General features: G+C 41.2%; 1 protein-coding gene across 1 annotated transcript in view; it reads right to left on the bottom strand.

The window, feature by feature from the left end:
- The window catches only part of lama2 (laminin, alpha 2), a 110,097-nt gene that overhangs the window by 595 nt on the left and 83,661 nt on the right, over positions 1 to 25,841 (bottom strand). The window contains exons 41-72 of the mRNA XM_088286465.1: positions 25,386 to 25,464; positions 25,170 to 25,301; positions 24,423 to 24,539; positions 24,164 to 24,327; positions 23,945 to 24,083; positions 23,138 to 23,240; positions 22,894 to 23,010; positions 21,914 to 22,096; positions 20,938 to 21,092; positions 20,721 to 20,864; positions 18,872 to 19,005; positions 17,418 to 17,577; positions 17,226 to 17,350; positions 16,533 to 16,695; positions 16,314 to 16,458; positions 16,091 to 16,229; positions 15,590 to 15,601; positions 14,868 to 14,988; positions 13,388 to 13,546; positions 12,552 to 12,602; positions 6,955 to 7,106; positions 6,700 to 6,876; positions 5,107 to 5,290; positions 4,194 to 4,274; positions 1,578 to 1,690; positions 1,165 to 1,258; positions 983 to 1,078; positions 779 to 859; positions 624 to 701; positions 465 to 543; positions 248 to 379; positions 17 to 147 (exon numbers count right to left, since the gene is read on the bottom strand). Coding sequence (XP_088142591.1) covers positions 17 to 147; positions 248 to 379; positions 465 to 543; positions 624 to 701; positions 779 to 859; positions 983 to 1,078; positions 1,165 to 1,258; positions 1,578 to 1,690; positions 4,194 to 4,274; positions 5,107 to 5,290; positions 6,700 to 6,876; positions 6,955 to 7,106; positions 12,552 to 12,602; positions 13,388 to 13,546; positions 14,868 to 14,988; positions 15,590 to 15,601; positions 16,091 to 16,229; positions 16,314 to 16,458; positions 16,533 to 16,695; positions 17,226 to 17,350; positions 17,418 to 17,577; positions 18,872 to 19,005; positions 20,721 to 20,864; positions 20,938 to 21,092; positions 21,914 to 22,096; positions 22,894 to 23,010; positions 23,138 to 23,240; positions 23,945 to 24,083; positions 24,164 to 24,327; positions 24,423 to 24,539; positions 25,170 to 25,301; positions 25,386 to 25,464 — 3,940 coding nt within the window. The remainder of the gene's footprint in view (positions 1 to 16; positions 148 to 247; positions 380 to 464; positions 544 to 623; positions 702 to 778; positions 860 to 982; positions 1,079 to 1,164; positions 1,259 to 1,577; positions 1,691 to 4,193; positions 4,275 to 5,106; positions 5,291 to 6,699; positions 6,877 to 6,954; positions 7,107 to 12,551; positions 12,603 to 13,387; positions 13,547 to 14,867; positions 14,989 to 15,589; positions 15,602 to 16,090; positions 16,230 to 16,313; positions 16,459 to 16,532; positions 16,696 to 17,225; positions 17,351 to 17,417; positions 17,578 to 18,871; positions 19,006 to 20,720; positions 20,865 to 20,937; positions 21,093 to 21,913; positions 22,097 to 22,893; positions 23,011 to 23,137; positions 23,241 to 23,944; positions 24,084 to 24,163; positions 24,328 to 24,422; positions 24,540 to 25,169; positions 25,302 to 25,385; positions 25,465 to 25,841) is intronic.

The following is a 25,841-nucleotide window of genomic DNA, read 5'->3' as shown; positions in this document are numbered from 1 at the left end:
AAATAATTCTGCATACCTGGCCTTGAACAATCTCTAGACCAAGTCCATCGTTGCCTTGGTTACTGATGGTCAAAAGGACGCCGTTCATTCTGCTGGTTCGGAATTCCAATGCAATAGACACGTCGAGACCCACTCTGTAGCTGGACACTATAAACGGGAATAATAATCGGAAAATTACGGTAACAAGAAAATATCGTCTTATATCAGAAAGAAATATGCAAGTGTATGTTGCTGGGTGTCATCTCACCTGCTTTCAAGAATCCAGTTCCATCAAAATAAGTTCCCGGCTCGGTGGAAGCAAAGCATCTTCCGACCATGCGACGGGACGTCGGCGACGCCATGTCAAGCTTGAAGTCTTCAGTGAGTGCTTCAGTACGACCTGGCACAAACCAGGACATGGGACAACTAAAATGCCTTCAAATGCACTTGGAATACATTTTAAGAGCTTTGAAAATATTTTTTACCTGGAGTAGCAGCCTTCGCGCTGACGGGACCTCCCACCATCTTTAAGCGTCGCATGCACCCGTTGATGCTGTAAAGAATCTAAGGGCAGACGTTGGTGGTGTTAGTTGATTTTGACGATTTCTCATGTTTATCCTTTTTTTTTTTTTGTATTGCATTACCGGTCCGATCCTCTTGGTGGTGTAGTTGTGCGGTAGACCGCCAACGTACAGCATTCCCACCACGTCTAACAGGTCAGCCTGAAAAGTAACATGACATTAAAATGAATGCACCTTTGGCACGCACTAGTTATAAAATCAAAATTAAAATGCTGAACCTTTTTGGGGCTTATCATCTGTTTACTGTATCGACCATCCACCACCAGCAGAGCCCTTTGCTTGCTGCGAGCCACACGGATCTGAAAAAAATAAAAATAATACTATGAAAAGAATAAATGAATAAAGATCGTTCGGTTGCAGACGCAAATAGAACAATGTCCCGGCATTAAATGAAACTGTAACTGAGTGCATGGCTGTCCCACCTTGTGCCAGTTGCCGTCATTGATCGAGAATGGGACGCATCCTGACGTGTTGCCATGGCCAAGGTCATAACCCAAGCACACCTGTCCGTCTTTGATCTGCATCATCGCAGAGGAGTGAATGACACGTGTTTATTTCGAGTTAATGCTGTATGATCTGTGGAAACAGAAGTTCGACTTGCGACCTGAATTGAGACAAAGTCGGCGTGGTTGATTCTGGCCATGTAGAGAACAAGTCCTGACTCCTCCCGTGTCCTCAGCTCAAACTCCAAAATCAACCTGAAACACGTGCACGTTTATGAAAATTATATTTGAAAAGTGTGCTAAGGGAATTAATTACTTGTTATAAGGGTGAGTCCAAAAACGGTATTTGAATGCTAATTATTCGTTATTTTATGTTATTTATTCGTTTTTTTGTTCATCCCACGGAAGTTTAATATCCCCCCCCCCAAAAGTTCAACATAGAAAATACACAAACTGAGTTGGTTGTCAGTAAATGTGGTCCGTTACTTTTCTTCAAAGTTCTAGCACGTGTAAAAAAAAAAAACTCCACTTGCTACACAAAGCATCGTTGATTTTCCTGCTTGAAAATACGAACCTTTCTCTCACTTTGGCGTCATCGAAGGCAAAGCTCATGTGACTGTTTCTTCCCAGTCCGAACTGGTAGGAACTCTCCAGTGCTACTGGGGCCACAGCCGAGGGGCACGAGTCCTGAAGATAAACATGTCAAACCTGTTAGAAATCCAGGCAACATTGCATGAGTACGAATTCGGTTTATCGAACACATTAATGAGCAGATTGTAAAAATAAATATCTCAATAAACACTATAATGGGTCTTAATAAAGTGTGAGTGTAGTCAGGGAATCGTTTTCCAAGGTTTGATCGGTTTTATTTTATTTTACGTTTCAATGGACGAGTTGTAATTCTATCTATGGCCACAAGGTGTCAGTGTAGCAAAACAATACACTTATTTGAAATCGTTTGACTTTTTTTTTCCCCCCACATCTCGTCTCATCTTGATCAGTTGGCCTCGTGTTCCAAAACGTCTCCATTTCATGTCTGCCAGGTTTCATCTTGACTTGAAACTTTCTTGGATTGTTGTTCTTTCATTGTGTCCGTGATTTGGTTTCATGTACGTTTTGTGAGATACCGGACATGGCCATTCTTGATCTGGAGTCAGAGTTTTTCTCTTGCAGCAAATTGGTATGTGTGCAAGGATCCTTTGCCAGGTGTGAGGCGGCGACTGGAAGCTGTTTGCGATTGTCCAGTTCAGTTGCATTGGGCCGCGTTCCTTGTTGGGAGGTTGGCTAATTTAAACAATAAATGACCTGACGGCAAGTTTTTTTTTTCCCACCCATAAAAACATCAGCAAGCCTGAGGGCGACCACCTTCAAGTAAGTTTGACTCATCTCACGTGCTTGATTGGTCGCTATGTTGTTTGGAATACCATTCTGTAATATTTGACTGATTTAGTGACCAGTTCAGAGTGGACAACAACATGCGCAAGTGCAACAAAACTCATTTCGTGCCTTTTTTTTCCCAACAAATGTTTTCCCGCCAAATTGTAATATCATTGATACTATTCATATTTTTTCCATATACTCAAAATAATATTCTGCATAACTCCGTTGTAGTATTGGCCAGTGTGAAACCTGGTGCAAGTGCATCTTATCCAATCTCTTATCTAGTAAAGTCTCCATTTCTTTTTCGACCCTTTGAATGTTGCCTTTGCCCGCTTGATATTTTTAACTCAACAATCTTCCATCATGTGACCCCCCCCAACCTTATGTCTAACCTCACCATCATCCTCATCACCATCAAAACCCATTTTTTTTTTTCCTCCTCCTATCTTACCACCTGCAGACAAAAGTTCGAGACACTATTTGAGTGTGTGCATGCGTGTATCTTGATCTCCTCTGGTCTCTTGTTCTCTTTCAAGTGAAGACATTCCCCGCACGGCGACCTTGCTTTGTTACCGCCGACACTCACCTCTTATCATGCTCTGTCTTCATATCCGCTCCTGCTCAACCTCTGCCTTTCTTCTCTTTCTCCACCTCACCCAGCCTCCCTCGAACAAAAGGGGCTCTCTGGCTCTCGCCTTCTCATTCTTCCCTCCGCTCCCTCTCCTGCGGCTTTCCATTAAGCCAACGAAAAAAAAAAAAAAAAAAAAAAAAGCACAAGCCGTCGTCTTCAGAAAGAGTCCTTCCCTCCTCTTCTTCACTGGCCGAGGCCTTCGTCGACATCTTCTTCTCCTCCTCCTATCCCCTTTTATTCTCCTCTTCCTCCCTCGCTTTCGCTCATCTCCTCTGTGGCGAACAATGGGGAGATGCTACACCATTCGGAGCGGCTAGTCTTTTCTTGGAGGTCACGCCGATTGAATGTCAAGTCATTAAGTCACGATTTTGTATGTGTATGCGTGCATGTGTAATATATGTGTGTGTGTGTGTGTGTGTGTGTGTTGCCACCAGGTTTCCTCCGGAGAATCGACTTATTATAAGGTCGAAATGAGCCACTTTTACAGCCGCTAGGTGTTATCTTTAGCCCAAATGTTTTATTACTCGAGAGACCCACTCAAAGACTTTGTCATGTTGCTCATACTGTAAATGAGCGCTCATTACATGCCTTAATACTCTTTTAACCTCTTTGAGCTGCAACCGCGTAAAGTTTAGAACACGCCAGATGATTCTATTATCCCTAATTGCCCTCACAGGATTAATATACATTTATCTAACCGTATAGCTTTGCACTCACGAGCGCCGCCTCTTTGGAAGTATTTTCAAGTGGAGATGCAGCGAGTTTATAGCGCTTACGAAGAGCAGTATTGAGATCCGCTCGCAGGGAGCAGAAAGAATCCGAGCAGCTGGAGTAGTAGCTTTTAATGTAGTTTGCTGACTGTCAACCTCTTCTTGATGTCATCAATTATGCTCCTGCCACAGGCGTGGCCAGGGATGGGTGACTTAAATTATGGAGGGGGGGGGGGGGGGGGGCACAAGCAAAGGGGACAGCGGCAACGGACAGAAAAACTTAATTAAAAAAAAAAATTTTTTTTTTTTAATTTAATGGTTGTGGCCATTTGACTCACATTTTGACAATTGCGCAAATGTGCCAACTGTGATGTTCGACAGGCAGAATGAATTCTTGTAGTGCAACTTCAGCCTTAAATACTTATAGGGGGGGGGGGAATACCCTTTTTGCATGGTCAAGTGTGTGTACCGTGTCAGCAGTGGGCGAGGCTTCAGCGGAAGTAGGCGTAGCAGCAGGTGTGGCAGCAGGTGCGACAATTGCCGGGAGCTCCTGTCAGTCATCAGGGAGCGGGAAGGACGGCGATTATTTGACACAGCCACGAAGCACATGTAGCTCGTGATGGGAAAATGAAGCTTCAAATTGGCTTCATGAACCAGTGGTTGTATTTTTGAGTCCTGTAGATAGCACTGTTGTTTTAGATAAATGGTTTAAAAAAAAAAATGGAAAGGCAGTGAGCTTTCAGCCCAATGTTGAACAGAGAGCGCCATCTACTGGAGTCCAAAATTACTACAACTGGTTCATGAGGAAGCTTCGTTTAGCCATCACTACAAGTAGCCACTCCAACGAGCAGCAGCATTAGCCATGCAATGATGGTTAGAATGATTTATTTTTTATTTTTTTTTGGTAGACTTACAATCTACTATAACACTCTTAACTATTCAAGAATTGCATTCAGCGACAGCAAGAGTTTAACCATTATCAAAATGCCAAAGTTCAGGGTACAAAACAAATGGCTGACGTAGCATCGCGGCGACTGCTTTGGCTCCGGCCGGCCCATGAAGCATAGCTGGCATGCACAGTTAGCTTGCACATCAAAGCGCACGACCGGCTGCTAGAGACGGAGTTTAGTGGCTAAAAGGGACAATAAAGAACAGTAAATGGGCTGTACGAGTCCAGCGTGATGAAGCGCTATGGGAACACAGAAAGGCCACGGCTGCATCGTATCCCGCGGAAACCCGACCAAGAGGGAATGCGTTTGCCTCTCTTATGATAGCTAAGGATATATGAGAAGTTCGATATTCGAGGATATTCTTCAAAATTAACTTGAATATTAATGATGAGAAACCTTAGTATGTAAAATGTATGTGTTTGAATTGCTCACGGCAGGAAGTTCAGGAGGCGATGTAGCAGTTGCAGGAGTGGGTGCGGGCCGGTGCGGTTTGGCCGCCTCTTCTTCCTTCTCATCTTCTTCTGTCGGATAGGGAAGAGGAAGCAGTGGGGCAAGGCTGGGGCACTGGCCGATTTCAGCGTTTTCAAAGGATACCGCCCGGGAGAAGTCTGACACACTGTGATAGGGGCAAGAAAAAAGATGAGTTAGTTAAAAATGAAACTCACGAGTGGCGTAGAATGACTTAAAAAAAAAAAAAAAATCCTCTTGCTTGTGAGATGACCCTGAAAATCATTTTATGACCATTCTGCACAATTATTTAGCCTTGTAAAAACAAGCAACTAAATGAGCCAAAAGATTAAAGGGGAAGTCAACCCCAAAATTTTCTCTACAAGAATATGTTCTATGCAGGCCCACTTTTCGAAAGATGGCATCCTCATTAATATCACGTTTGCGGAATATGATTTAAGCAGGGAAGTCCACTCGTTTTTAGCCATCTGACGATGCAGTTTTGTTGAATAGAAATTACATCACAGTTGCTCAAGGACTCAGCTAACAACCAATCATGGCTCAGCTTTAGAAAACAGGTGACCCTTGATTTGGTCTTCCCTTAGCAACTGTGATGTCACTTTCAGTCGACAACGAGTAACAAAATGGCCGCCACCCGAGATGGCTAAAAACGGGTGTATTTTGCGACGTAACTCATTCTGCAAACTCGATATTCATCATAAGGCAATGTTTAGACTTGTAAAGGTGCACGGAACATTTTATTGCAATTATTTTGGGGGAGTTGACTTCCTCTTTAAAATAATAATAAAAAACAAAACAGTGAGGGTTTCTGTAACTTCAGGAAAATATATGAATGTTAAAAATAATTATTACATTTCTACATGCTCACCTGGGTAAAGATCAACACAAAAATAATTACAGTTCAAATAATTGTAATCCCTTCAACTAAGTTATTTTACTTTTATAATGGTTGCAGTGATTTTTCCCAAATGATTACTTTCTTTAATTCACCAGTCACTGCGTGATGGGAGCAAAGAGACATCCTTTGTTCTTGTTCTTTCTCTCATATGCCTTCCTTTGATTTTGAGCAAACATTCATGTCATTTAGACATTTGCATTCTCCAACTCATCTATGCAAAATCAACAACCCGTGCAGGATACACATCAAATCTTCATGGGCGTCTTGTGGTGATGTACAGAAAATAGACAGGCGGCCAGTTTGGAGGACTAGTGAGGGACAAGGCGGCATCACGTGGGGCGGAGACGGGTTAATAGGGGTGAAGTGAGGTGAGAGACGGACAATCAGGCACAATGAGAGTCATGAATATGTTTATGAAGTTGGACAGATCTATTCTGGCGGACCAGGGGCGAAAAAGACAAAGACTGTATTGCCATTGTCACGCTGAAGGCCGCCCGGCTGCATTTTCATGCAGCAGGGGTCAAAGGTGTACATCTCAGCTCTAATGAAGTGAAGTGATGTGATCAACTGGGCCTTGGTGAAAATCACGGAATGTCAAAAGTATTTAATGCGCTAACATGAAGCCGTGGATGGTGATACGGGTTGTGGTGATGACTTACACAGAGTTGACCATGACATTCCAAATGCATCCCTGGAATGGGACGTTGGCCCTGTTGGATGTCTGCTCCGCCTCGGCGGGAATACCGCCGAGGAAGACACGCTGTAAGATGATTGGCTGGTCATTGGGAAGCGGAGACTCCCTCTTTGCCTCCTCGTCGACTTGAACTGCAAACGATCTGATGAAAACGCGAGAGAAATGACTGAGAAAGTTCGAGAGTGACGGACGTAACGTGCTCCAACCCCGGCTCACTAACCTGCCGGGTAATCTCTCGATGCGCAACGAGTGCTCTCTGCCGTCACTCAGGATGCCCTGCTCGGGCCGTCTGACGACTCGACGTAGGCTGTGGCTGCCCGTATACACCAGCACCTCCAGGGAGCCTTTGTTCAGCATCACAGAGAGGAAGGGCTGAGGGAGAGAAGCCGGAATGAACTTCATTAGGCCTTGATATCACTCGCATACAGTCCACTGGGGAGCGGCGGATGGTGATTATTAAGATGAAATGGATCCGTTTTAATAACAGTACAACACTAAAGAGCCAATTTGTTGATGATTACTTACACAACGGCAGCCGTTTTGCGTGAATAATAATTGCTTAGCGTAAGTTTTGCATTAGTGCAGGTTCATTGCAGTTTGGTAGTTTTGGGGGAGATTAGGACAACGGCCTGACTGGAAAATGTACAACAAGATGTTTGATAATGTATAAAAGTGTTTCTTTACTGTCCCCTCAAAATCGCTCCATATTACATATAAAGGCCTAATGAAACTTCCAGTGAGTGTGTAACACACCTGCGTGCAATTCACACCCAACACTTTATTACACTAGCAAGTCGAGGCAGTTTCACTAAAGGGGTATGGCCACTTTTTTTTTTTTTTTAAGGAAATGAATGAATTCACGTTGTTATACAAGCTAAGCACAGACTACCTTACAGTCACTTGTTGCAATGTTTTTTTTTTTTTTTTTTTAAGGAAATTAATGAATTCACGTTGTTATACAAGCTGAGCACCGACTACCTTATTTTCCGGACTAATACTAGCCGCAGCAACTCTTTTTCTGAAAAAAAAAAAAGTATATGTACAGAACGATTTTGTACTGTGAATGCACATAAAGGTACATAAACAGATTCTTAAAACTGTGCCGCCTCTTAACCTGGCAACAACTTTGCTAATTAAAACAGAACAGACCCAAGAGAAAAAAAAAAACTATAGAGCGCCCCTACAGGTGAAAGAAAAATCCACAGAAAAGCTGCACCGTTCTATTCGCCGCATGGTTCAAAATCGAGGACAAAAGTAGCGGCTTATAGTCGGGAAAATATGGTACTTTATAATGTCGCAAATGATCATTTCTTGCGAGTCAGTCAAGATATGGCACTTCAACGTATTGTACTTCCTCGGGCCCGTAGTCGCCACAAGATGGCGCTAAAGTCATGTTTAACAGATAACTAATCCTAAAGTTCGGGTGGAAATCAAACCTCACCGATTGGCGAGTTTTTCAGGGAGTAATGTAGGATTGGTATTTTTAAAAAAAAGGGACAAGGTGAATTTGAGAATAGCCTAGAACAAATAACCAGAGGCGACCATGTTGCTTACACACTTGATCCAAAGTAGGAATGGGGAAAAAAAGTAGAACTGGTTTAAATGAAATTGAAAAAGGCCCCCGAAACCACTTCACTCTCAACTTCAACGTAACTTGTCTCGCTGCATGTCAACGTGTGTTCAACCTTTGTGAAGAGCAGAACAACGGCGACAAAGTCGGCGGGTTCGACGAGCGAGAGAAGGTTGAAGGGAGGCAAAAGGGGAAAGTGGAGAGGAGCGTGGGTCCATGAAGAGGAATAGGGGAGGCGGCAGAGGAGTGGAGAAAGCGGCGAGGAAAGGATAACAAGAGATGAGAGGAACGCTGAGGAGAGGATAATAGGGCGACGAGATGAGAGGGCAGAGAGCAGAACAGCAAGAGAGAGGGAGCGAGAGAAAGGTGGTAGAGAGCAGCGGTGCAAGGTCAGGCTCATTTGAATTTTAATTCACTGTGTGCCACAGGGCGAAGTGGGAGACAATTTACCACTTGAAAATGGAATTTCAATTTGAGGTCGGGGGACAAATTGAACCGAGATGTAGCTACAACATGCCTCTCGCTGTGCTGCCTGCACGCGCACGCACGGGGCGGCACTTGGCACACGTTCAGACAAAAGATTCACAATCTTACCATACATGAACTGAGGCGTGTGTTGGCGTGCGCACACGAGCATGACATTTGCCGTCTTTAGTATTTGACACCTTCCGATCAATTCAATTCTGCTCATATATATGATGGACGTACATACAGGAAGAAGGTGCCAGTGTATTGTAATGGTCAAGACAAACCATACTGGTCAACAGCAAATTTTAATTTTAAATGGATTTGTGTCCTTAAAATCTTGGAAAAAAAAAATTCTAATATTGTCATTTGTTGTTTTTAAATTTGACCAGTCAAAGTTTAGGTAATATGGAATCAACCATGCGTTGTCATTTATAGTTTAAAAAAAATATTGTGTACTCACGTAATAAACTAATGGGAAAAAAAACATACATTTTAATTAAATTAGTTAACTGAATTAAGTGCAGCAGCATCGAGATCAGGGATGGGCAAATTTTTTTGATTGGTGGGCCAAATTGGGTTCTAAAATTTGACAGAGGGGCCGGACCAGGAGCAGATGGATGGAGTGTTTTGGTAACCTCAACTCATCGGAGTAAAAAAAAAAAAGATTATTTGAAATGAAAATGAACAAAAGCATTACAACAAAATCTGAGTGTTTGACACACCAGACTATTAAGAAAATAAAACTTTAACAAGGTTTATTCATTTATTCAAGTTTGGCGGGCCGGATTAAAACTCTTAACGGGCCGCAAGTGGCCCCCGGGCCGTAGTTTGCCCACGCCTGATCTAAAGTCTGATTTCATTTTCGGAACATTTGCTTGACGGACTCAACGCAGGAATAAAGCAGCCGGATGTGTTATATTATATAATATTTAGAAGCATATGACACATTTACGTGGACTGAAGAACGCTTGAGACCAGAGGCCTCAAACTCGTGGTCTGTGGGCCATTTGTGTCCCGGAGGACAATATTTTGCTTGCCATCGAAGTTAGTTCGTGTTGCCCCCACTTTTTCATTGCCATGGCTGTTTTGTGTGTGTGTTTGTTTGTGTACGTGTGTGTGTGTGTTCTTTTCATCAGTTATGGGTTGCCATAGCTCAGGCTCATGACAGCTTTCAGCGAAACGTAATTCTGAAGTGACACCAAATGGAAGTAAAAGATATCCTGTCACCCGATCCCAGACATTTTTTTTTTTCTAAAATGCGCTCTGAAGAGAGAGGTTGGCGGCGAGGACAGACAATTTAAAGAAAAACAGGAGACTGAACGTTTCAAGACAGGGCCACACGGTTTTAAATGGACATAGAACAATGCAGCGCTCCAAAAAAAAAAAAATCAGGTGTCATTACTCAACTAGACGTGCTGAGGAGAGTTCTGAAGAACTGTTAATCTTCTGAATTTTTAATAATAGAAATTTCATTAGTTGTACTATTTTTTTGAAGACTTGATGAGACCCAGACCGAACCAGCTTTCTGGCGCCCCCCCAAAGGAATTGAGTTTAATTCTAGATTCAATTTGGAATAAAAACTCAGATCACACGTAAGAAAGAAAACCTGATCCACGATAGTTTTTTGTTGTTGTTGTTGGCGGCGTCAATGCGTTTTCACGTAGTTTTCTGTCCCTTTGGCAAAAATGACGATGTGCATATCGATACACATATACGCGTGTATAAGTGCGTACGTCTGGCGTGAATCTGCCCGAAATACACCAGGAGAGGTAAATAATCGAGAGGCGGCACAGTGGCATACTTTTGTAATGAGGGGGAAACCGGCTGGTTCATTCCTGCGGTGAGTCACATGAATATAATGTATTTTGTCGACGGCAGAAAGTAACAAGTGAAAATGATGTCTATTTCCGTCACGGCCTCCGAGTGGCACCGTTTAAATTGCAACTCTGCTCACGCATGGAAACGGGTTATCTGAATGATTCCGAAATCAGAATATTTAGCTAAACCTGAATATTGACTGCATGTAAACGTAGTCACTGTCCAATCAGATTTGAGCTATTTTTAGAACAGGCCTGCGAGTCAAACTTTAAGTCAAATAAATTATATTTACCTTTGTCTGCATTATATACATTGAGCACACTCCTTTTACATTACAGTACCGTATTTTCCGGATTATAAGGTCCACCCAAAAAAATAAAAAAATAATAATAATTAAAAGATATACAAGCCGCACCAGGCTATAAGCCGCAGTTTTTCTATGTTGAAAAAAAAAAAAAGAGTTGTTTACTGCATGTAGAGAACGATTTTGTGCTCCTTTTAACACGGCAACATCTTTGCAAATTAAATCAGAACAGACCCAAGAAAAATAAAAAAACCTAAATAAATTTAGATTTTTATTTTCTTAACTATAGAGCGCCCCTACTGGTGAAAGAAAAATCCACAGAAAAGCCGCACCGTTGTATTAGCGGAATGGTTCAAAATCTAGGATTGAAAAAAATAATAAATAAATAAACGGTATATGTACTCTATACTTTATATAAGCAAATGTCATTTGTCGCTTTCCTCTCTGGCTACCTCCCAACATTTTTATTTATCTTCTCCCTGCATCCTCCGGCCTTATGCAATACTCTATTTTCTTTTCAAATAGTGTTGTGCCCTTCAAACGCCTCACTTTAACCTCCAAATCCCCTCCATCTTTTGTTTCTTGTTCTCCTTCCTCCGCCGCCACCGCTCTGTCCCGCTCTTAGACATCCATTAGTCAGGGCCAAGTTGAGTTGATGGTGTTCTTAACCTCGCTTAACCTTTCCACACACACACACACATGTGCACACACCGTCCCTTCCAGCATCGTTAGTAAAAAATAGATTTATGCGCCCAACAACCAGTAATGATGGATAAACCAGAGGTAACCCTTTGTCCTCACGCGCGCGTACACGCACGCACGCACGTGCGCGTGCACGCACTTTGCATTCACGTCAGGTAAATCACACATGCACCTGCAATGTTCATAGTGACATTCTGTTGTGCTTCGTGGCGCTATTAGATTAGCTTTAAAAATAAATGCAAACACATTTGTAGAATGCAAAAAATGTGATAATACATTACGTACTGTATAAATATGTTATAATCCTGTTATTCATCACTTATTACTATAATACTCACAAGATCGTATCACTGTCTCGCAAAACGCGTTTTATATATATGCTGTATTTGAATACATAAGAATAAATTATAATGACAGTAAATGTGATGTCATAGTAGAAATATATTTTTGATTGGTGGCATTTTTGTCTGGGTGCGTACAGTATAACGAGAAGAGATGGGCATTCCGTCACGATTGACGACGAGAAATTAAAAAAAAAAAAAAGACTGATTAAGCACTGATGCGAGTGGATTATCGTCCGTCCGAGTAATCGTCAGTAACCGGGCTGACCAACTGATGATTCCAGGTTGGATTGGCTTTAAAAAGAAAAATGACGGACTCGCAGAATTTAGTAAAATGCGCACCTCTGAGAATGAGCGATGTCGACATTCAAGTGAAACCTCGTTTGGCAATGATGATGATGATGAAGTCATGCACTGAGTGTAATAGGGTGGGTGTGGGTGCGGGGGTGCGTGTGTGCGTGTTTATTGGCATCCATGTCTAACTCATGTTTCGGAAAACGGGTCCATTTGTCAGCAAATGCAAATCTCGTTAAAATGCACTTCTGCATTCACTTAGGGAAAGTGTGTGTGTGTGTGCGTGCGTGTGCGTGTTTGTAAGCGTGTAACAAACTTACCTCTCCTGACTGTCTGCGTTTCCTCTTCGAGATGATATTTTTGTTACGGACCTGCGGTGGACAGGATGGCTTAGTTTTCAAACATGATTGCATTTTAACACATTTTTTTCCCCAAATATGCGTACTCCGCTGGATACGTTTTTCTTTTGAGAGGGCAAATTCGTCATTGAATTTAGAATGCTGTTTTTGGTGTTGAAATTTTATTTATTTATTTATTTTTTTTAAAGGCTGCATATGAACTTAAAAAATGTAGTACATAAAATTTGGCTATTTTAGCAACCTAGTGTATATTTTATAGACTCAAAATTAACTAATTAATTTATTTAATTTTTTGGGGGGGATTTGTAGCATTTCTTTGTCATATCAAATGGGAATTAGTTTTTTTTTTTTTTTTTTAGAACATTTTTGTTGGTAGGTGGGTGTTACTCAAGGTCACATTTAATTTACATTTTTGTCTAAAATCCAGCGAAGTTAGTGCCTTTCATTTGGAGAATGAGTGCCACCTGTGTGGAGCTGCACACCTGAGGGAGTGAGTTAATCGGTCGCTGTGTCTATTTAGGCCAGAGTTTTTTTATTTTTTTTGGACAGTGACATAAGGTTGACTTTGTGGGTGAACCGCATTTCAATTTCAAATTCATGTCAGCCTTTTGTTAGTTTTCCCATTTTGTGACATGAATATCCTAATAAAGTTACTTTTTGGGAACAATATGACAACTGGAGGCTCGATCGGAGTCACTTGATAAAATTGAATTATTTTGGTGGATGAATAAATGGAATTGGTCACTTTGACTTCCAAATAAATTGGACATGATGGAATGAAACAGATGACGGCTAACCTGTCGGTTGATGGGCGGAGGAGCCCCCCCCACAGCCAACAGCAGGGTGCCAGTGTCCACCAGGGTGCTGAACGACAAGCTGATCTCAGTGCCGACCGCCAGGGACAGCCCGCCGAGCTCCACGTAGCCTGGCTTGGAGAAGCTGACTGTGTATAAGTTCTATGAGACAAAGCGATACACATTAGACAAATTTGACTTTTTAAGTAAAGTAACAGCCACAAAGCCGTTGTAGGCAACCTTGGGAAAGGAAGGACACCCGACGAGAATGGAATGAATGTAAACATACGCAGCACACAAGCACGGCTTTTCAACTTCTTTGTACGCTTAACAATGGCTGCTTGAGTGTGTAAATAAATTCCATTAGCGAATAGGAACCCTGATGAATGACTTTGAAAAACTATTGTGGAGTCAATGAAGTGCATTGACGTAACTTGGAGGAAAACAAGCATAAAGGAAACCTCTGTATTTTAATTTATTTATCAAAGTCGTACTTATTAAGGAATGGTATCATGTGCGGTCAAGTTAATACAACCTGGTGGGTTTTTTTTTTTTTAAAGAAATGACTATGCGTCTGACCTTTTGCACAAAACTTCTATCTGTTCCAGCACTGGATACAAGTGAATTTGAATGTTAGAATCTATGCTATCTATAATAAAACTTAAAAATGGAGTTACCGCGAATAAAATAAAAAAAAAAAGACGACCATAACTAGCTGATCTGGGTGGACACTGGCGTTGGTATTTTAAAAGGCCTTATCATAATTCTCACCCATTATACATTGATGTATTTTTTAATGATTCTTTATGGGAATGATCACTAAGTGACCTAATAGCTGACAGTTTTTTATCAGAATGAGTGGTATGTATGCTAGAACCAACTTAACAAGTGTCCTCACTGGTCAAGTGATACATTATAGCCTATAGAAGACAGTGGGGTTGCCATGGCGATGGTGAAATACAATATTCATGTTATTATAGTGTAATTACTATTTTAGGGTGATATTTAGGGCTGGGTACAAAATATCGTGTTGCGATACTTTTTGCGTCGATACGATAGCGGAGAATCGATGCTTCCGATATCAATCGAGCGCTGTGTTTGGAGTTATTTTTATTTTTTTTCCTGCCTTGCATTTCTGTGCGTCAGGAACAGTTCCTGGATTTATGCTTTTTTTTCTTTTTTTTTTTTTTTTTTTAAATCATGACACTTTTAAACACATTTTAAGTTGAATAGTTTATAACATTTAAGTATCGCAGTATGTATCGGATCTACCAGACCAAGTAACATTGCTTGCTTAGTGTTTTTAAGTGACTCCCCCTACCAATAGCCCCCCCCCCAAAAAAAGAGGAATGTTAACATAACACATCTTATGCTTTTTTTTTTTTTTTAATTAAACTGATAGCTATACATCCAAAAATTCCGATTGTTACGGCATATAACTGCAAGCTGATACCTGTAACGTAATAAGGTTTTAAAGTCTTACCTCTACATTACATCCTTTGGTAACCCCAGTGTAATCAGAGCTACTGAGGAGATTATATGGAGTTCGGGATACTTCAATCTCCCGGAGGCAGCCTACATAGCGCTTCAGGATGACCTCTGGCCTGTAAAGATATTACAATCATCAGACTTTGCAATCGCTTAAAAGTCTAATAGGATCATGTCTTCATTTATTGCAGCCTTGAACGCTTTGCCGTGTATGATCAGCGTTGACCTGATATCAGAGTGAGCATAATCTGAATATGGCATTTGTCCTTGTTATTAAAAAAAATAGGATTTATTAGGTCTCGGAATGCTCCGTTTTGGATTCAAGCCAACTTTATACTGGTGGGAACATACTTCAACAACTGTAACTGCTGTTTTATAATTTGCTGTCCTACTGGGAATCGGGGAACGTTGTTAGGGTCTCATCCACCCAGGAAAACAATTACATTATTATAACAATGCAAAATATGACAAATGTCACAAACAACATTCTGTAGCTGCTGGAAGGACAAATGACACATCCAGATGTATAAAGGGCAGAAGAAGTGATTTTCAGCCGCTGTGTGGAAGAGCAACAGCCATTAGGGTCCGACAAACACACACACGCGCGCGCACACACATTGTGGGCTAAATGGCACTCCAGCGTCAGTGTGGCCAGCCTCATGCAGAGAGCAATTTACAGTTATACTTGCTGCATAAAATGAACTTGTATTCCTTTACCTGGATTTCATGCTGTTAAGAAAACACACGACAACAGCACATTAGCACACATCTCTCACCTAATGACTAATATGTTTACATTTGTTGTTTCGTAGGGAGATTGAATCGTGAAGCGCTTGATTAGCCAATGTTGAGGATTTACAGGAAAAGGTCGTTCCTAGTGATGGGAAAATGACGCTTCAAATTTGCTTCATGAACCAGTTGTCGTATTTTTGAGTCCTGTAGATGGCACTGTTGTTCGAAATAAAGGGTTTTAAAAAAAAAAATGGAAAGGCAGTGTGCTTTCAGCCTTTTATGTTGAACAGAGTGCCATGTAGTGGAGTTCAAAAATACGACAACTGGTTCATGAAGCAGATTTGAAGCTTCGTTTACCCATCACTAGTAATTCCTCCAAATTAGTCCTTGGACTCGTAGGAATTTTCTATTTTTCTCACTGTTATGATGTTAAGAAAGGTTCCACTGTAACCAATCAGGCCGTCAGCTGTCATAATGCCTCATTACCTGTAGTTTCCAATGGTAGGCAGCCCTCCAAAATAAATACTCTGCTTCTCCTTGAGGTTCAGCCCAGTGGCCGTACCCAGAGACGTCGCCCCGATCTTTTCCTCGGCACTGGTGTCAATGTCCACGATGGTAACTGTGGCTGTACAAATAGTTCACAAAAACATGAACAGGAGCAGAAAAGTGCCGATTTCTCCCCCCCCCCCGCACTGCGTTTGTTGTTTACCGTGCTTCTTGTTGCGAGACATCGTGAGGGATTTCCAGCGTCCGTCGTTTTGACGGTGAGCTGATACGGCGCTGCCCACTCCAGAGCCCAGATCGAAGTTCATCTTCACTTTGCCCCCTGCTAGCTCCAAGGACATAAAGTCTTTCTATAGGGAACAAAGACGGCGAGGAGATATTTAGTCGATATGGGGAAATACAGATTCAACGTGTATCATCATACCATGTCGTCAGTTGCCAGATACATGAGCAGTGCATCCGAGGCGAATGTTCGGAACTTGAACGTAACGCTGGATACATTCGGGTTCCATCTTGTGGGTCGTCCCACTGCGGCGTAGCCTTCCCCGTCCAGCTGGACAGTCCCTTCGCCATTTGACGCCTGGGGGCTAAGAAACAGAAAAAAAAAAAATTCTGTTTATTATCGCATCAGTTTGTCCATGAGGTCATTTGTGTGTTTTTTCACGGTTACAAATTCACTACTTGGCATGAACTAGAAGAAGGAGCAGCCATTTCAGTACTAACTCGTTTGCTGCTTAGGAAGTAAAGGTCGTTCATTTTCTCAATTTCAATGTTAATTTCTGAGAGATTTGCAGAGGTGGGAATTTCACCAATTTTGTCTGTCATCCGTCAGCCTCTCGATCGTCAATCGTCAGTGCGTCATTTTTTTTTGTAATAGTCAGTTAGACAGTGCGGCAGTCAGTCCATCAGATGTCCGTCAGCCCGTATCCCCTACCATACTTAACAAAAAAACACGTCAGTAAAACTTGAGCTATCCATCGGTCAGTGCTTAGCCCGTTCGTTATATGTCAGTTATCAGCAAAACGGGCGTCCTTCAGTGACAGACTGACAGACCGTCCAGAAGTACCACCTCCAGATATTTGGACATGTACTAAAATTGATATCTGTGTCTGCATACCTGACAACACATCCTTTACAGTCTCCCTGCCTGTCCCGGTAGTTCCAAAGTCCAATCGGTTTCCCATCGAGGAAGGTTTCGCCCATGCAGCCTGTGAACGTCGTCGTCCTCACAGCATCCGCTTTCTAAAAGATAAAAAAATGTCGATGATCACGCCAAGAGTTGAAAGTCACCTGGTTTACGCTGAATTACCTTGATCGTGCCGAGTATTCCGCCCACAAACAAGTAAGCGTTCTGGTCCACGTCCAGGATGGTGTAGGTGACAGGCGAGTTTGCGCTGTTCGGGGTTGGCACGAAACCGGCTCTCGGACCTTCCAGCGGGTACACTGATATGGTACCGTTCAATCCGTTGCTGAAGACAGAAATTTGGATGTTATTTTATCTGCCGGTGCGTATTTCCTGGAGTACATTTACAACCGCGCGCGTTCTGTCACATGAAATCAGCCTTTATGAACTGGTGGTGTGGAAAAAAGAAAAAAAGAAAAACGAGACGAAGTGATTGTGGAGACAGTTTGGCAACACGGGGGACCTCTGAGATGTACAGTGAAATTGATCTGCCATCTTGAATTTGTTGTTTCATCGTGCCCAACAGTTGGGAAATGGAAAGTCGAAGCCCCTCGTGCACGACTACCTCCTCTGAAAAAATGTGCAAGATGGCCCTGTGTGTTATGCAAGAGCCACAGGCTGACAAGGCTGCAAATACTTGATTTCCCAAGCGAAACGACGTAATTCCATTTAAGAAATGATGTCCTCTGGTCGTTTAGTTTTTGTTTACGTTTCGGAATCCGGCTGTTGTCGGGCAGTAGCGTGCGTCATCGGGTCAATGACATCAGTCAACACGTTCCCATAAGAATCGGAATACAAACTCGATTTTCCGCAAACGTGAATAGGACTCACTTGCAATGTTAAGTCCTCTGCAATGATGTTGCATACAAAATGAGGGACTAAAAAATATTGAACCATGAATTCGAACAGATTCCAATACACCAGGTGTGGGCAAACTACGGCCCGGGGGCCACATGCGGCCCGTTAAATGTTTGAATCTGGCCCGCCGAACTTGAAAAATATTAAATGAATAAACCTAGTTAATGCTTTTGTTCACTTTCATTTAAAATTAAATGAGGTGAGGTTACCGAAACACTTGTTCCATCTGCTGCTTAGTCCGGCCCCTCTGTCAAATTTTAGAACCCATTGGGGTCCGCCAATCAAAAAGTTTGCACACCCCTGCAGTACATGAATATATATATTAAAAAATCAAAAAACTTCTAAAGTAATATTTGTGTTCATGCGAATTTTAATTGGCATTCCTCTCTTTATAACTTTGAATAGCGAGCTTGTGAATAAATATATCCATGTTTTTTTTTTCTTTGATCCAAAAAACTGAATTTAATGATTTGACGTCTTTATGCGACAAAAAGCATAACATGAGGATTAATTGCTAGGTTATGTCTCCATGTTCGCCCTGATGTCTTCTATATCGCTACCTTGCATCCAATTTGCGTCTGTACATGAACCGCTACACCTGCGCTCCTTTTGAAAAGAATAATGAGGTTGTTTGTACTGTAGTGAAATATACTGTTAAGCATCAAACGAAAACAATGTGATGATACAGAATTTTCTAAAAACGCAATTTGCAGAAGTCTCACCGAGAAGCTTCTATTCGGTGCCAGTTCCCGTCATTGATGGTGAGATGCGGATATTCCACCCGTCCCACACCTGAACCCACATCCCAGAGGAAATACACCTTGCCCTTGCGCATCTCCAGAGCCAAGAAATCAACCTAAAACACACAAACCACAAGCATGCCATCACTTTTCTGCAATTTAACAAACGCAATAAAAAAAATAATAGAATTAAAACGCATTTACATTTTCAAGAGTAGCTTCCTAAAATGTCAGTGAAGTCGCAAGAACTTCAGCACCTCTGCTTCTTTAAGCCGATTTTCTTCCGTTTTGTATTTTGATGAATTTTTCTGATGATTATGGATGAGCCGCGGGAAAATTAAATGTAAGAGGCTTTGGAGCAGATGCTCTCATCGAGATGCAGCAGAAGAATAAGACTCACACTTGGCATTATTATTCATATTACATTATGCACAGTTAGAGATTATTAGGGAGTCAAATTTGAAGACGCACACACACAAACACAGACGCCCTCTTATCTTTACCGTCGTTCCCCGCCCCCAGAGGAACGGTCATTATTCATTAGCGCAGATCACAGAGCCGCGTTGTTGCGTTTCAGCCAGCATTACACACTATTAGGGAAATGTAGGAAATGCGTGTGAACACACACACACACACACAACCACACACACATGCAGCATGTCTATTCATGTGGAATGTTTCACTTATGGAGAAATGTGGTCACGCACACACACACACACGCTACTCGTACACGTTTGCGCTCAAGACTTAGCAGTCAAATGCAGCAACGCTCTGATTTCTCTGGGGAAATCAACCTAAAAGCAGATAGCAACCAAAAGCTGTTAATTGTTTAGACTTGTTTGAACGCACGCACACACACACACACACATATATATAAGTATGCATATGCTTAGGAACACATTTTGGCATTCTCAGCAGTAGTCTCAGAGCTCGTTCATGCGCATATGGCGTAATGTACTTTTCGATGCAGAAATAATTACTGAATGTTGCACAATCTATGGCAGAAGGTCACAATCGTTGTTAACTGAGCAACGAGTAAGTCATTATATTTACTTTGACGAATGGTGTCAAAGTGGTCTTATCTCAAATTTTTGCTTGCAAATCAAAGCAAAAGAAAAACAAACAAAAAAAAACAGCAAAGCGACGGTTTTTGTCTTGAAAGATCATAAGTTGGGGCACTCGTAACTCAAATTTTTGCTTGCAAGTCAAAGCAAAAAATAAATAAAAAAAAAATACAAAAAAAAAAAAAAACTGCAGCGCGACGTTTTTTATCTTGAAAGATCATAAGTTGGGGCACTCGTAACTCAAATTTTTGCTTGCAAGTCAAAGCAAAACAAAAAACAGCTGAGCCATGGTTTTGATCCCGAAAAATCATAAGTTGGGGCACTCGTAACTCCAATTTTTGCTTTCAAGTCAAAGCAAAAAATAAAAAAAATAAAAATTTAAACAAAACAAAACAGCAGAGCGACGTTTTTTTTTCTTAAAAGATCGTAAGTTGGTTCACTTGTAACTCAAGGCACCACTCTACTGCTCATGTGTTACGAAAAATCAGCCAAACAACGGCTCTTTTCTCAAAAGATCATAAGTTGGGTCACTTGTATCTCAAGGCACCAATGTACTGGTCACAGCCTCAAACATATCTTAGTAATCAAAATATGTTATGAAAAATCAGGCGAGTGACGCTCTTATCTCAAAAGATCTTAAATTGGGTCACTCGTATCTCAAGGCACCACTGTACCCCTCACAGACTCGAACATCAAAAGTTATCAAAAATGACGTTTGTCTTCATTTTTGGCTTTGTGTGATTTTTGTTGACTTTTTCTCTACTCACATATTTGGCAGAACCGAGGTAGAAGAGCAGATTATCAGGCGTGACGGTTTTGACGTGAAGAATGATGGTGTTGTATCTGCCCTTCCTGATGTCAGGGCGGTAACTCCGCAGACAGTCGCCACCTGACGACACCGACACTTTGATCTAAAAAAAAAAAAAAGAAAGAGCAAGTCAAACCTAAACGGATTCCGCGTGCGGTTTCGCCAAAGTTCCTTACCGAGTTGGCTTGTTTCCTGGCTTGGTTAATCAATTCCTTGATCTGTGAGATGTTTCGCCTCAAGTTGTCCTCCAGCTTCTTGATAGGCTTCAGCTTCTCCAACAGCCTATCAGCTTCGTCCTCTAAATCTTTCACTTTGGCTCCGGCCGCGTGGACTGATTAAAGAGAATGTGCGCAGAATGAGCGACGTCATGGCGTACACAAACTTTACTGCTGAGGGAGGCGGTGCGTGACCAAGAGAGCGGGAATACTGAAAGCAGCTGAATCAGTCAGTCATTGATTTAACACGGCGAAGGAAGACAAGATAAATAAAGAGCAAGAGAGTTGGAGGGAGAAAAAGAACGAGCCAATCAATTAGTGGAGCTCAGCTCAGCATTCAAAGAGAAGCTTGTCTATGGTATTTATTTGAATGGACGCTGGAGGAAAGCAAACTGAAGAGAGTTCCATGCTTTGCAGTGTGCATAGAGCTCATGCTGGAGCGGAGCTGAGGCATTATTATTATTATTATTATTAGGAGCAGCTACTGTGACTTTATAGCGCTGAAAAGACACTGATACAAGGAAGGGATGGTGCGCCAATACTCAAAATACTCAAATCAGATGAATGCAAATTGGGACAATTATGAGCTGATTAGTTCTTGTAGGCCTGCAGGGATCCGGTTATTAAACGTGACATGGTATTGGGGCACCATTGATGATAAGTGCTTATAATGAGGTAAAATAGAGATACATACTTATCGCTGTGGGGGTAAAGGACAAACAAACAATGAGAGACATGTTTTTATGAAATTATCAAAACTGGTCATGGTGTAATCATATTAACATGCTTTTGTTCGTCATCTGAAATGTATGTAAAATAAACTCTGGTGAATATACATTTGTGGACTTCAAAGGGTCCAATTAATTTAAACAATTTATCCATACACAAGCGTAACACTTTACTTGCGCTAAATAAAACAAAACTACGATATACGTACTGTTTTTCTCCGGGTCCTGGATCATCTGGTTGGCCGCGCTAACCGTGTCGGCCAACTGGCTGAAGTTCTTTTGTATGTTGTTGACCTGAAGGTTCAAGGCAGCGAGGCGCTCCAGGACGTCGATGGCCGTAGCGTTCGCCTCGGCGGCCACAGCCTTTGTCGCCGCCAGCTTAGCCGCCGTGTCTGCCGGACGACAGTGTATACATATGCGGTTGATATTTGAAATGATGCGAGACTAGTCTTAGACATCGTAGTCCCTATAATGTTAGGGCTGTCAATATTAGACCATTAAAGATGACTATTTTCTTTTTTTAAATTCACGCGATTAAATATTTTAACTCAGTTTTCAAACATAATTTGCATATCTTGCAAAGCCAAATTCAAACTGTATCATATTTTTTTTATTTTGCTTTCTTTTTGAGAATTGTTTCGAGGAAAAAAATCCTGCAAAGATGACTCCTTCTAGATCGTATTCAAGGATTAAAGAAAGCTATTAGAACATTCTTTGATTTAAAATACACTTCATATTAGGTGATTTTGCTAACATGATAGATATTATTCAACTAAATACCTGTTAAAAGCTTCACAAAAAATAATAGTGGAAAAATTTTGATTAATTACAGATTATTTTGCTATTAATTAGCTAAAAAATATTTATATTTATATTAAATTTATATTTATATTAAATTTATATTTATATTAAATTTATATTTCTATTAAATTTATATTTATGCATATATTAAATTGATATTTATCTTAAATTGATATTTATTTATTTATTTACTTATATTTGGATGAGTTCCAGTAGTTTTATCTGACTGTTGATCTATCATATTGAATGGGCAACCTCTGAACTTGTGTCAAGTTGAGTTTAGAAGAGCAACTGAGCTCTTTTCATGCGCTCATTGATTTCCTTGTCACTTCAACTGGCCTTCTCGCTCGCTCGCTCGCTCACACGGCGTGTATTTGTGCAGTCATACCATTGGGCATAGTGTTGAGTGTTTTCATGGTTCCATTGATAGCTCTGAGCAGGTCTTTGGTTCTGTCTCTCGCCGATTTTACTCTGCCTTTCAATCCAGACACGCTTGCTGCATTGTCTGCAGGAAGCAGAAAATATATATATATATTTTTTTTTTTTGTTAAAAAATAATTGACACTTCCTTCACAATTGTATAACTAACATTTTCATACGTTAACATTTTTTTTTTTTGCACTACATAATACCTTTGACATCATTATGGAGTTGCTTAGCCTGGTTGAGCAGCTTGAGACTCTTCTGAAGGGCACCTTGAGCTTCCTCCTTCACTGGGATCTCTGGGCCTAAAGCCTTAAAGCCACACGCGTACACGCACCCCCACACACACACCCCCACACACACACACGCAGGTAAAATAGAAAAATCAGTGACAAAGAACGCTTCAGGATTTGGGAGCCACTCAGGAATTAAATAGCTTTCACCTGGCATACAAAGGTGAAGTCATCTGCATATCACCTTTCGGCTGTCAGATTGACCACTTTGCATAGCTAAATGACTTTCCCACAAAGGTTTTCAAATGGTGGAAGGACCTCTTTACAATATTTCAACACATCTTCCCTCTAATATTTCAGTCGCTTTTTACTCATTTTTTTTTTTTGTCCTGTACCGCTCATTAGCCATGGGCAATGAACACAAAAGAAAAAATGACAAATTGAATGAAATTGAACCCAGTGTTCGCACAAAGCAAAATGAGACAATGCTATTTATAGAATTTTTTTTTTGATTGTGAATCTTTATTATGAGTTATTTGCATGTACAATATTGTGACATATTTTCCATGCTTTTTTAAAATATTTTGTCTATTTATATTTCTTTAAATTTTTCCCTCTTAATATATATATTTTTTTGTAATTGCAAGAATGACAGAAAGCAAACAACCGTCTAAGTGAACTCTAATATGGAACGCAGGCATCACGACGAACCAGATGTAATCGAGTACATCAAACGATTCTGAAGGATCTCCAAGACACTAAATGTCCGTTTGTGCTCCTTACCATTGTCAGCGCTTCTGACGCAGTCTGTTTGGCCGCCTTTGCTTCTTTCTCCGCTTGGTCCACATTCGCTTTAATGTTTGTGTACGCTTTGAAGGCAGCCGTTGCGTTGAAGGAGAGATTTTTCGCTTCGGCCAAAATCCTGCGAGTCAAGCAAAAAAAAAAAATCCTCATTTTAAATCTGTTCCTCGTGTTAAATTTTGCATCGCAACTTATTGTTACCCATCCAAAATGGCGGCCGAATCATTCAGCTGTTGCGCGTGATCCTCGGCAGCGCGTACGCGATGAGCCAGGCCGCCGCCGCTCAAACCGTCGGTCAGGTGGCGGACTTTGTCATCCAGCTGGTCGTGAAGCGGACCGAGGTCTTTTCTCATCTCCTCCGCGTCCTACAAACGTCACACAATACTCTCAGAGTCAGGCGGAAGACATTTTACGCTCCACGGAGAGAAGCAGAATCATCCAACAAGGCCCTTTGTCGCACCTCTAACTCTTTATTGACGTTGTCTGAAAGCTGGTTGGCGTCATCCAGGAGGTTTTCTGCTTCTCCGATGACCTTTTGTGCTTCTTGTTTCACCCCGAGGACTGCGGCATGCCTCCCCTGAAAAACAACATGGGCATCTTTTTGCCGTATTCATAATAATTTAATTAATTAATTAATTAATTAATTAATTAATTAATTAATTAATAAATTAAAAAAATAATAATTCCAAATCCTCTTCGGGCTGAGAAATAATGTAGCCATGGATGACCATAATTATACTAAACCAATACTGGCACAAAATAATAATAAAAAAGAGCATACAAGTGTAATTACATATGAATAATCAAAGATAATAAATAAATAAATTGAGAGCTCTTTATTGAGTACCCTTGGCGCTAATAATGTCGACAGCTCCCTTTGTATTCCCACTTGCAGGTGAGAAAATTAATTACTTGATTGTAATTATCCATTTGGCGCATACTAGGGGGACATTTTCTCGCTTAACGTTTGACACATTGTGAGTTAGGGAAACCCCTGTTTAACACCGCGTAAAAATAAAACCCGCACAATCGTCGATACCGGCACGACTGTTCGCTCGCGCCGAGTCTTAGCACAAACTCCGCTAAATGATGTTTAGTTCAAGACGCGATGAATTATTCAGGAGTCGGCTTTGTTAGTGAGTGTAATTTATGTAGCGGTAATAACACTTTGAATTAAAAATCTGCAAGCGGTTATCGTGTAGTATACCTCCAAGAATGTGAGGTTGGCTTGGTTTTGTCCAGCCAGCAAGCCAGCCTGTCTGGTCTGCTCACGGGCCGAGTAAAGAAGATCTTGAGCCTCTTGAAGTTTGCCCTCATGGTCGGACAGCTTGCCTGTGATCTAGGAAGGAAGATGAATAATAATTCTAGAATGTAGTTCGGTATTATTGACTCATAAGGTTTATAAAATATTAGTTGCAAGTACCTCTGTTTTTAGGTCTTCTGTAGCCTGATGAGGAATTCCAAACATCCGCTTCACCTTTTGGAACAATTCTTCGGCTAAACTGGAAGGAACAAGTCATCACAATTAAAAAAAAAAAAATAAATAAATAAATAAATAAATAAATAAATAAATTTGTTTATAACTTGATTATAAGCAGTTTGCCAAATTGTGAGCCGACATGCGATGACGTTAGCATCGCAATTACTCGTGAGAACAAGTTTTGGAAAAAAAAACAAAAAACTTTCTCACCTTTGAAAAGGCATTTTGAGAACATTTGGTATGTTTACCGCAGAGGCACTGAATGCATGATTAGCATTAACCGAGACAAGAAGACTCGAGCACTCCCCTGTTGATGCCGCTCAAAGGATTTTTGTACAGTTTTGGCGGATACATGCAAGGTAATTATTGGACTTGGTATAACATTAATGAAGTCTTTGG

This window comes from Idiotropiscis lumnitzeri, chromosome 21 (genome assembly GCF_059441095.1).
Source record: "Idiotropiscis lumnitzeri isolate Australia: NSW breed Sydney's pygmy pipehorse chromosome 21, RoL_Ilum_1.0, whole genome shotgun sequence".
Taxonomy (NCBI): domain Eukaryota; kingdom Metazoa; phylum Chordata; class Actinopteri; order Syngnathiformes; family Syngnathidae; genus Idiotropiscis; species Idiotropiscis lumnitzeri.
This window is presented reverse-complemented; position numbering and strand designations above follow the sequence as displayed.